This window comes from Camelus dromedarius, chromosome 2, assembly GCF_036321535.1.
Source record: "Camelus dromedarius isolate mCamDro1 chromosome 2, mCamDro1.pat, whole genome shotgun sequence".
Taxonomy (NCBI): Eukaryota; Metazoa; Chordata; class Mammalia; order Artiodactyla; family Camelidae; genus Camelus; species Camelus dromedarius.
Genome location: NC_087437.1, coordinates 58,508,706 through 58,520,857, shown reverse-complemented (window position 1 = coordinate 58,520,857; position 12,152 = coordinate 58,508,706). Strand labels below are relative to the sequence as shown.

The 12,152-nt window shown below is 35.5% G+C and overlaps 1 protein-coding gene across 2 annotated transcripts in view; it reads left to right on the top strand.

Moving 5' to 3' along the window:
* ATP13A4 (ATPase 13A4) overlaps positions 1-12,152 on the top strand; it is a 118,290-nt gene that overhangs the window by 56,556 nt on the left and 49,582 nt on the right. For both annotated transcript variants that reach the window (XM_031453421.2, XM_031453425.2), the window contains 4 exons: positions 133-202; positions 1,778-1,912; positions 6,154-6,223; positions 10,366-10,500. In XM_031453421.2, coding sequence (XP_031309281.2) covers positions 133-202; positions 1,778-1,912; positions 6,154-6,223; positions 10,366-10,500 — 410 coding nt within the window. The remainder of the gene's footprint in view (positions 1-132; positions 203-1,777; positions 1,913-6,153; positions 6,224-10,365; positions 10,501-12,152) is intronic.

Sequence of the window (12,152 nt, the reverse complement as noted above, 5' to 3'; positions counted from 1 at the left end):
TATAACAAAGGAGGCTTATGTTGGCCCCACAAGTGAGGAAGTGAACATGGAATAGATCTTTTTTTGAATGGGTGAGAAATATATTTCATTTTTATTATTAGTAACGAAGTGATGTGTGATCTCTTTCCACAGGAGGTTAATATGTGGACCAAACACCATCGATGTTGAAATCACACCAATTTGGAAACTGCTCATCAAAGAGGTAATCAGTATTTTGGTGCTGGTTAGAAGATAAAGAAGTTTGGTTCTAGTCAAGCGACCAAGAATGATACTTGTTAATAGTAACTGTAATTTAGGATATTTAAAAAGAATGTAAAGTGTATTCATATCTCTACTCTTTTTTGGAGTCCATTTTGTACACACATTGCCTGTTAACAGTGTAAGATTTGATGCTTATGTGTCTGCCCATCCTTTAAAGACTGGATGAGCACAAAGTTTCTTTTCTTTATTTCCTTTTTTAATCCTATACTTTTAATCCCCTGTCTCAACTTTGTGAAACTAAAGTAATAAAACTTAAACACCTCAATCCCTTTCTCATGGGCAACAGATACAATTTCCTCAGCATCCAGAATTGTAAGAAGAAAACACCTGTTCAGCCTTAGTTCTATTGATCTCAATGTGTGGGGATGGAAAGAAAGATTTGGCCCTTATTTACCAAGCTGAATTTTTTTTCTCTTTGACTCTAACACTGGGCTTATTTTTCATTTTATGGCGGTTGTTATGACACTATAACCAGACAGCTGTACTCTGGGTCCTCTCCTACACTTTAATTCCACTCCTCCTTGCCTTCAAAAATGCTTACTAAACTCAAGTTACTTTCTTAAAATTTTTTAGCAAGCTTAAAGGCATGAAAGAAAGCAGAATAAACTGATAAGGAAAGTCTCTGTGTGCTTGTTCCCTAACCAGCGGCAAGGATTACTGTTCCTGGTTTAGACAGATGGAAATCAACTAGAGGGAATTTGAGTAAGGGCACAAAATGTTTTTAACCAAAGCAAGATTACAACTGTTGGAGTTAATCTCTGCTTTCTCCATAGTGTTCCAGGTGCTTATACAGATTACCACCTTCAGCTTGGCTCTCTACTGATGAGAAAATTTAGTCTTCAATGCATACATTAACCTAAAATGCCTTAATGGCTTCAGATGTGGTGTCATGGAGAAGAACAACAGACTAGAAAGCGTTTTAACTTTGTAAACTTGACCTATGACTTCTCCCATCTAAAGGCCAGTAAATGTAAATTGGACATGATAATAACTACTCCTTACCCAACTGTGGTGATGGTCAACATGAGGATACACAAGATAGTACTTTGTAAATTATAAGGTGCAGCGATGATTAAAAGTAATTGCCTGGGTTCAAGTCCTGGTCTGTGACAATTGCTGCTGTGTGATCTTGGGCAAGATTCTCAAGATCTAAGGCTCAGTTTCCTCATCTTTACATCTTTACATCTTTCTAGTTAATAAGATAATTATGGGAATCAAAGGAGTAAATTCAGGTAAAGTTGCTTAGTGCAGTGTCTGACACATGGCAATTGCATAAATATAATAAGAATAAGAATATTGTGTGGGGGCAGGTGGGTATAGCTCAGTGGTGGAGTGTGTACCTAGCATGCATGAGGTCCTAGGTTCAATCCCCAGTCCCTCCATTAAAAAAAAAAAAGAATTTTGTGTGGGATGATTTGTGTCATGGAGATGATTACGACAACAAGCAACTCAATGAATAGCTAAGTGTGAAGCCTAAATATCTCCCTTGTCTTCCTGTTTTTATGTCTGCCAACAGGTTTTAAATCCATTTTACATATTTCAACTCTTCAGTGTCTGTTTGTGGTTTAGTGAAGACTATAAGGAGTATGCTTTTGCCATCATAATCATGTCCATCATTTCCATAGCTTTGACAGTGTATGATCTCAGAGAGGTGAGTTTTTCCACCAATCCTGTGGTCTCAGAAAGGAAGAGTTATGACTTGGCTGAAATTTTGTTAGAGAGGAGTATAATCAGGAAATAGTGATTGCCCACTCCCTAACAAATGAGACTGAGTTTGTAAATGTCTAGCGTAATAGCCAATGCTCAAGTGTTAGTTCTTTCCCTTCCCTCACATCCCAATCCCTAACCTTTCAAGTTATTTTTTCCCCTCTCTTTAGATTATTCAGGCTGATTATCAAGAAGAATATGCAAATATTTATGAAATGTGAATAAATGAAAAAATTATATATAGAGAATCCTGATGGATCTTGAAGATGATAGAAGGGTGGAGGTGGATGAATCTTTAATAAATAAGGAGTGTTTATTATCTTTGCCCTTTTGGTTTGGTTGGTATTCATTTGTCAAAATCCTAATCCAACTCTTGGCTTTCTTTATGCCTACATCAGGGGATCTAGGTGCTGTAGAGGGAAAATCACACAAAACAGGTTGGTTGAGTACACTGTAAATCCATGAATACCAACCTCACCTGGGCAAACTTTCTATACATCTCTGGTCAACATACTCTCTCTTTCTCTGAAATTAAGATTTCAAACCAAATCTTCCTTCAGTTTTCTGAGATGCCTAACTACCCATATGCCACTTTTGGTCTAATTCAACTGATAATCTCACTTTTTCACTAAGATAGAAGCCATAAGACAGGAATTTGCTCAACTGCTCACTCTCCAACTGCCAGGGACTCTTGTCTCCACCTCCCTCCTGCCTGGATCTCTCATTACGGAGGAGGAAATGCCCTCTGCTTGTGCTTTCCATAGCCTCCTCTCCCACCTTCTCAGCATGCTAATGTGGTCAGTGAATGACCCCTTCTCCACCCTTCTCCCAAGAGCCTTCCCATTAGCAATTAAACATGCTCAAGCTTCTCCCCACTTAAAAAAAAAAAAACCCACGAACAAATGAAAAAAAAATCCCTTCTCTCTTTTTTTTAACGTTATATTATTGAGTTATAGTCATTTTACAATGTTGTGTCAAATTCCAGTGTAGAGCACAATTTTTCAGTTATACATGAACATACACATTTTTTTTTTTGCTGTAAGCTACCACAAGATCTTGTATATATTTCCCTGTGCTATACAGTATAGTCTTGTTTATCTATTCTGCATATGCCTGTCAGTATCTACAAATTTTGAAATCCCAGTCTGTCCCTGCCCACCCCCTGCCCCCTTGGCAACCACAAGTTTGTATTCTATGTCTATGAGTCTGTTTCTGTTTTGTATTTATGTTTATTTTATTTTTTTGGATTCCACATATGAGCGGTCTCATATGGTATTCTTCTTTCTCTTTCTGGCTTACTTCACTTAGAATGACATTCTGCAGGGACATCCATGTTGCTGCAAATGGCATTATGTTGTTGTTTTTATGGATGAATAGTATTCCATTGTATAAACATACCACATCTTCTTTATCCAGTCATCTGCTGATGGACATTTAGGCTATTTCCATGTCTTGGCTATTGTAAATAGTGCTGCTATGAACATTGGGGTGCAGGTGTCTTTTTGAAGTAGGGTTCCTTCTGGATATATGCCCAGGAGCGGGAAAAAAATCCCTTCTCTTGACCATGCTTCTAACTTCAGGTACTGAAGGTACTTCTAACAGGTACTACTCTACCTGTTTTCTCCCTTTTACAGCAAAATTTCTTGAGCTAGCTCTTTACGCACTCTCTCTTCATTTACTCATCTCTCCATTTCTCATCTGTACTAAGATGGCTTCCTCTCCCATGACTCCGTTCAAACAACTCTTGCTAAGGTGACCACTATAATCCTAAGGCCCATAGATGGTTTCAAAATTTTTTTTTAAAAATTCTCTTTTTAACTAGCTAGTTTTCTTCCTTAATAGAAGGTGTACTATATGGACATAGTTTTTTTTAAAAAGTTCAAACAGAACAAAACAGTGTAACTGAAAAGTAAATATTCTTCTCACCCTAGTTCTCTCAGTGTCCAGGTCCCCTCTTAAGAGATATCCACTGGACCAGATGTTCTATATACTTTCAGCACTATTAAACACACATGCATTAAATTGTTTTACACAAATGGAAGTACGCTATATACACTATTACGCATTTGCATTTTTCACCGAATACATCTTAAATCTCTTTCCATATCTGCACAAATATATTTTCTCTAGATGTACCATAATCTTTAAACCAGTCTTATACTGATGGATATTTAAGTTGTTTCTAGTCTTTTCTATTAAAACAATGCTGCAGTGAGGAGTTTTGCATATGTATCTTTTCACACATCACAAGTATATATAATTTACATTACATGTAAATGCGTACATAACAAATACATATACACATATATATATCTGTATTGATAAAAAGATATAAATTATCTCTACTTGAAATTACTTAATCATAAGTTAGATGTATTATTTTAGTAGGCATTGTCAAAATGCCTCTTAAACAAGTAATACCAATATACACTTCTCCCAAGAGTAGATGAGTGTTTGCTTTCCTTATTTTTGCCAATATAAGTGAAAATAGAATTTCATAACCTTGACAGCATGTTTCCCACTATAAGTTGAGCTCTTGCTCGTGTGTTAAGCTATCTGTATTTCTTTTACTGTGAACTGTATTCGTGTCCTTCATTAATTTTTATTAGGCTATTGGCCTTTTGCTTACTGATTTTATGATTCCCTTCCTACAAAGGATACTTTTTTTCACAGTGTAGATTTCACTAAACATCCCCGTTGCAGTTGCGACCATTAACTGCTATGGAAGCACTCTTTCCCTTTGACTTCAGTAACAACACCTCTCCAGTTCTCTAATTCCTCTTTTTATAGCTCATCCTCCTCTACCTGGCCTTTTTTTTTTTTTTTAAGCTAGTGTCTCAAAATCAAAACAATATGAAAATGTATATCACGTAAAGTCTCCCTCTTCCCTGGCCCCTCCATTTCTGTAAACATTTTTATTAGTTTCTAGAGCATTCTTCAAAAAAAATTTTTAGGCAAATCAAGCAAATACAAATACATATATTTAGTTTTTCTTTCTTATGTAAGAGGTAGCACAGTTACATTACTTTCTGCATAGCTTTGTTATTATTATTATAATTAATATCTTGATTGGTCTTTTCATATGAGTACCTTGAATCTTCATTATTCTTGTACTGTATATGCTAGTGAATTCTAACGGCACATGCTAATGACTTTCAGATTTATATATCTCAAGTCCAAATACCTCTTTTGAGTTTAAGACTCATAGATCCAACAATCTAAATTTGATTCAGGTCACTTCTTCAGTGAAGATTTCTATTGGTTCCGTTAGCTATATATGCTCCAAAATCACCTTATTTTTTCTTTTTATTGCAATTGTAATGATGCATTCATGAATGTGATTATTTGATTAAATGTATTTCTCCCAGTAAGTTGTAAATTCCTTGATGGTAAGAACCATATCGGTTTGGTTGACCATTCTACCCCTTTATGGGTCCCTGGCCCATAAAGTTTGTTCAATAAATGTTGAGTGAATGCCTAAATGAATAAAAGAGTTAAGTTATAGCAAAACACCCTTTCACCTTGTATTATTCTACTAATCATTCTTAGAACATATTAATCAGATTTGTAAATGATTTGAAGCTAGGAAATTTGGGGAGTGTCTTATGGGAAAATCATAATAAATAAATGAAAACACTAAATGATTGAGACTTTTAATCCCCAGCACCATATGAAAGGTCTTTCACACAATAGTTTCTTAATAATGTGAAATAAAGTATAATTTTATTATTATTTTTGTTTCTTCTTATTAATTCACTCTTAATGTCCCATGTATTTCATATATTAAAACAACAAATACTACACAGAAATAACAGGAACCACTGAACCCTTTATTAAGTTATAGGTTAGGAACTCTGATGTGGGGTAACCTGAAGCTGAAATAATGTTTAGCTCTTGAAGCTATTTAGGTATAAATATATATCTTGAATGATCAAAGTTCTTTTGAGTGGGCAGAGCATGCTGGGAAGTTCCTTTCTACTAAAGAACACATACCTCTTATCACTGGGTGAAGAGCATCATGCACTAGATGCTTTTTCAGTTGAGTAGCAGGCTACTCAATCTTATCTTTAGACAGTACATTCAGTTGGCTCCATCTTTAAAGAAGGCTAGCACTTCACTGAATAGTATCTGGGACCTATCCTCAAATAGAAAAGCCTTTTTCTATTCTCTGTTCTTCTTTTCCAGCAATCCGTAAAGCTCCACCGTTTAGTTGAATCACATAATAGCATTACAGTCTCTGTATTTGGGAGAAAAGGTAAGTCACATTATTTTAGATGTACATAAGAAGTCAGAAAAGGACTTGATTTGTATTTCTGGTTGTTCTACTACTCTCATCCTCATACGCATTTTTTTTCTGCGTATTTACTTAAAGGGATGAGAAACTTGAGTTTTTTTCATGACCTAGATTTATTATTTCTTTAGGAGTTTAAAATATATGTCATCTTCATATATTACATGGAATATTTCTGTAAAGAGAGATACTCTTCTTGAACTATTTCATTACCCTGAGATCCAGTTTGTTTAAGAAAGGCAGGATAAATATATGACTATTTCTCTTTATTTATCAGCTTTCAAAATACTAGGTTGATCTTCTAACATTTTCCAAAGGCTTTAAAAAAATTTTAAGTGTCATTATGGATGAATAATGTCAACATGGTTAATATATTATCATCCATTGAAGTTTTTATTCTTATTATCATTGAAATTGCCCATCTTTGGTCATTTAGAGTCTTTTCAGGTTGACTCCTGAATTCATTTGACATGATCCCAGTAGTCTGAAACTTTTATTGCTTTCTGATATGATAAGATTTAAATTTATCTTGGATAATTCCTGCTCCAAACCTGGACACATCCATTTTCCCAAAGACCTCTTAGGTATGGTATTTAGAAACCTCAATCAGAGTGTTAGGAGTGCTCATTTCTATGGAGTTAGTCATTGTTTCCAGGCCTTTTCAGAAAACATACCTTGGAAATAATATTTTAAAGATAACATAAATTAAGAGTTTATACTGATATTTCCAGTTTAAGTTTGGAACTATAGGTTTTTTTTTTTTCACTTAACTTTGTTGATTATACTTCTGTTTCTCCTTTCTCTACACCCAAAGACCTGATTTTCAATGACAGCAACAAATTACTCATCTGCTTTATCCCATTATACACAATAATCTCTGAGTAACAAACCAACACACCTGCAACAATATGATTCCTAAAAACAGTTTAAGACTTTTTTAGAGTTCCTTTTTTCTCCTTTTTGTGAAACAACATTAGGAAGATACAAATTACACTTTAAAAATGTATGTTTTAGAGTGACTCAAAAAAACTTTTCTCTGTATGGTTATTCCAATGACTTGATAGGTTCACCTCGTTCATTTTGCTTTAGATTTTTAGTGCCAGCTTTTCAAATTTATTTTTATATTAGCTTGAATAGATATTATATAAAATATCTACATGATTTGAAAGTTAAATCCATAAAAGACATTCAGAATCTACTTCCTATTTCTCCTCTCAGTACCTATGTACTCATACTGTCAATAGTAATCATTTTTGTCTTTTAATTTTTTTTGCATTCAAAAATACAATGATATGTAACATTCATAGTGATAATATAGAGAATAAGATATATATTTATACAGCTGCTTTTTAAATACCAGGGGTATGTTACATACATTTAACTTATATTTCCTGGAGTGTATTCTTTACATACTTAATGATGTCTCCCAGGGGCCCTTTCAGAGCAGTATATATAGTCTTCATTGATTATTTCAGCTGCATAATACTCTCTTGTGTGGAGGAACCATAATTTTTTTCAATCAACTCTCTATTGAAAGATTTTTTTCCAGCCTTTTACTGTTATAAATAATGCTGTAATAAAAAACCTTGTGCATATGTCTTTTCATATTTTTGCCCAATCTATCTTTGGTATAGATTTTGAGAAGTAAAATTGCCGAGTTAAATAATAAATGTATATGCAATTTTGATAGATGTTGCCAAATTTTTTTCCATAGACATTGTACCAGTTTTCATTTGGACCAGAAAAGTGTGAAAGTGGATGTTTCCTCACAGTATTGCCAACAGAATATGCTGACAGACTTACAGATTTTTCTAATTAGATAGATGAGTGATGCTATCTCATGTATATTTCACTTTTTTTTCCTTCTTTTTTTAAGGAAATAATTCACAACTTATAGAAAAGTCACAAGAATAAATCAAATAACTTTTTCCTTGAACCATTTGAGAATAAGTTTTTGACATGAGGCTCAATGACCCCCACATGCTTTAGTGTATATTTCTTAAAGACAAGGGCGTTCTTCTAAATAAACAACAGTGAAAACATTAATATCAGGAAGTTAATATTGGTATTAGTACCAACAAATGCTCAGACCTATTCCAATTTTTCTGATTGTCTCAGTGATGGTCTTAATAAGAAAGGATCCAAGATTATACAATACTGTTGTTTGCCATGTCTCCTTAATCTTCTTTAATCTTTCCTCGACTTTCATGACCTTGACTCTTTCAACTCTTAATTATTTTGTAGAATGTCCCTCAGTTTGGATTTGTCTGATATTCCCTTATAGTTAAATTTGGTTTATGCATTTTGGGCTGGAATATTACAAAAGTGATGTCATGTTCTCACTGTTTCCTCTCAGGTATCATATAATTTAAATTTGTCCTATTACTGGTGATAATAACTTGGATTACTTAGTTAAATGGTGTCTGCCAGGTTTCTCTATTGTAAATTTACTTTTTTTTCTTTCTAATTAATTTTTATTTTGCTGAGAGATACCTTGAGACTATATAAATAAACCATGCTCATCAAATTTTCATCCACTAGTTTTTAGTATCTATTGATGTTTCTTAGCTAGATTAGTTATTGCTTTGATAATTGCCAAATGGTGATTTTCTAATTTTCTTTTCTTCTACACTAATTAATGGCCAATTTACTGTAAGGAAAAGCTATCTTTTCTCCTCATTTACTTATTCATTTACTCATGTCATTATGGACTAATGAATGCCTATTTTATTTGATGGGTTATCATTCATTATTATCATTATTAACTTTGATGTTCAAATTGTTACAGACTGAGGCAGTGAGAGTCCTTTAGGCTGGCTTTGATATCTTTCTGATCTGTCCCCGTCACTCTTTGAGCACTGCCCTATTTAGTGGCATAGCAGGATGCTTTAGTTTATACTGTACTTTTCTTGGCCCCGTGTTGTAATCAGCCTTTTTTTTTTTTTTTTTAAGAGCCCTGGTTTTTTTTGGAGGGAAATGAAATTTAGAAACCAAAATTTGGGCACTGGATGTGCACAGTATTATTGGGTTTTCACTGTTCCAAGGCCCTCTCAGGAACCGAATTAGAGAATATGCATATTAAAAAAGACAAGCAAATATGTTATATTTGCGTATATTCTTGTATACATACACAGTCACATTTATATTAATTCCCTGTCTATTGAAAACAACTAGTTTACGTTGTTGTCTCCAATTCTAGTCCAACACCACAGAGTTCATTCTGGTTTTATATCTGCTTGTATATGTAACTTCCCCTCTTCAGTGAGAAACCTGGTCTTCATTAGCCTCGTTATATCCACTTACTGTGTCAGCCTACCAGCATGTAACCCATCACCCATCACTGCTGCTGCTTTCCCATGCAGACACCTTCTTCATCCTGTTTGGACTCCAGCATCTCACACCAGGCCACTGACACTGTGGGGGCCCTTGTCTCCCTCCTCAGACTCTGACACTCCGTACTAGGCCATGTAAACACCCGTCCATTGTTCTTAGTCTCCAACACGTGGAGGGGGCTGCCACCCTCCCCTCCCCACTTAGCCCCCTGCATAGATGTCTATTTGGGTTAACCCCTTATAGCTTTGGGGCTTTGGGACTGGATAAGGATGGTAAGAAGTAAAGAAAGGCCAGAAAGAAGGAAGGAAGGCAGGAAAGACAGATTTTTCAATTTTCTTACTATGAGTAAGAATGAACATCTTTTCAAATGTTTAGCAACATGCTATTTGTAATGTGTGCGCGCATGTGAACTGTATGTTGACATTCCAGCAATTTTGCTATACTGTCATTTGCTATATGCCTTTTTTCAGAACACTTTGTTAGGAATATTAATCTTTTGTTTATAATGTAGGTTTCAAATGTGTTTTCTGAATCTGTTATTAGTTTTATCCTTTGGTTTTTTTTTGCCACCCAAAGGTTTTTATTTTATGTAGTAATATAATATATTATCTTTTTTATTCTTATTGTTTGCAGATTTTGAATCAATGTTGAGGAATACCCTCCTTTTTCTATATACCCTGGTTGCTTTTTCATTGATTTCCAATTTAGGTAGACATTGGACTGTGTTTGTGTGGAGAAAAACCTGACTTGACTCTGTTTCCTCATACTTTCAGCTGGAGTCCAGGAACTGGAATCACGCTTCCTGGTACCTGGAGATCTATTAATTTTGACAGGGAACAAAGTACAAATGCCATGTGATGCCGTTTTGATTGATGGCAGCTGTGTGGTAGATGAAGGCATGCTGACAGGTATGGTCCTATCTCCTGGCTTACAGCCTCTGCTAGCTCTCCCAGGTTTTCCTTAATGATAATAGCAAAGCATGGGGTTGCCTGGGGGCCTTCCTATCCCCACAAATCTTACTAACAGCTCTGCACCGGATGGATCCAAGAGTTCAAATTAAAGCTGTTTTCTGTGTGCCAGGCTTGATACTGTCATACTTTTTGATTGTTTAGCATTTCTTTCTTGAACAAAGGGTTATTACGATTCTGTCATTTTACCTTTAAAGATTTTAGAGGTCATTAGATGTTTCAGAATCATCTGTGACTTTTATGTTTAGTATTTTTACATGAAATACATCTTCAGATAAACTCAGAGGGTTTGACAACCATTAAGGACATCCTGAAATCCCCTCGGTCAAGTCCAAGCTCTTCTTAGCTTGGTTTGAAAATGTTGAAAAGTTCATGATGCAGGATTTGGCAAATCTGCTACTTTCAAAATACACACTGGCTATTTTGGACTGACTGTATTTCATTTTTAAATAGCAGGCTGGAGCTGGGAGGGACGTCATATCTCATAGATATAGAAACTGAGGTTCAGAAAAAAGTGACTTCTCAAGGTCACGGAGCTTTGAGTTCTCACTTACAGATGCATTTATGAAAAGATGTTGTGCCAACCATTCTGTAAGATAAAGAATCATAAAGCCTCTTTCAGAGATGGAATTGGAGGCTGTAAATACATACTGATGTACTCTGGTTCCCATTAAAGTCCAAATCAAATCCACTTCTCCTGGCAGACCAAGAAGGCACGAAATGGAGACAAGAACACATAGCTCTCTCCTATGTGAACTTTCAAGAAAAAAGGTATGACAGGTCAGGTTCCTTTCTCTAAGGAATCCATAGATTTCATAAAAATCTCTTAGTTCTGGGACTTTTACAGTGCCAACTACCATTTTCCTAATGAATGTGGCCCTAGTATACTGGAATATATCCCTGACTTTTTTTCTGTCCATTCTGCAAAGACCGGTGGAGGGCTTTAATGAGTTTTTTTCTCAGAAGAGGCCATGGTTACTTTCACAACTCATTCACCACCTTGTATTAGCAATTCAACCCACTGAAATCTGACCCTCCCAGTGCGCAGGCAAAAGTCGCTAATACCCCAATTTGCAAATACTATGGAGTCTTTAAATTTCTCATCCTATTGGCCTATCTGCTGCATTTGACCATTCTGACCATCTCTTCCTTCTGAAAATGCTCTTCTCTCTAACTTTCCAAGACAGTGCTGTCTCTCCAAATTCTTCAACCACTGACAATACTGTTCAGCTTTCTGCACTGCTCCTCTTCCTCCATCTTTTTGATTTTCGTTGCTGTTCAGAGGTCCTGGACCTTTCCTTTCTCACCCTTCACTTGATGCCTAAGTAATCCTGTCTCTTCCCTTTGGCTTTAATTATCATCTCTAAGGTGATGAACTGTAACTAAATATTTCTGGTCAAGGCCTCTCCCCTGAGCTACAGACCCAAATAAATATCTAACTGCCTACAAAGCATCTCAACATAATCATTCCGCAAGGCATCTCCAGCTCATGGCGACCAAAAGGCAATTCTTCCTTCCTCCTATAATCCCTGTGTTGAAGATTAATGCCATCTTCTGCTCATTCTCCCAAGTCAGAGACCAGGGAGCCATTT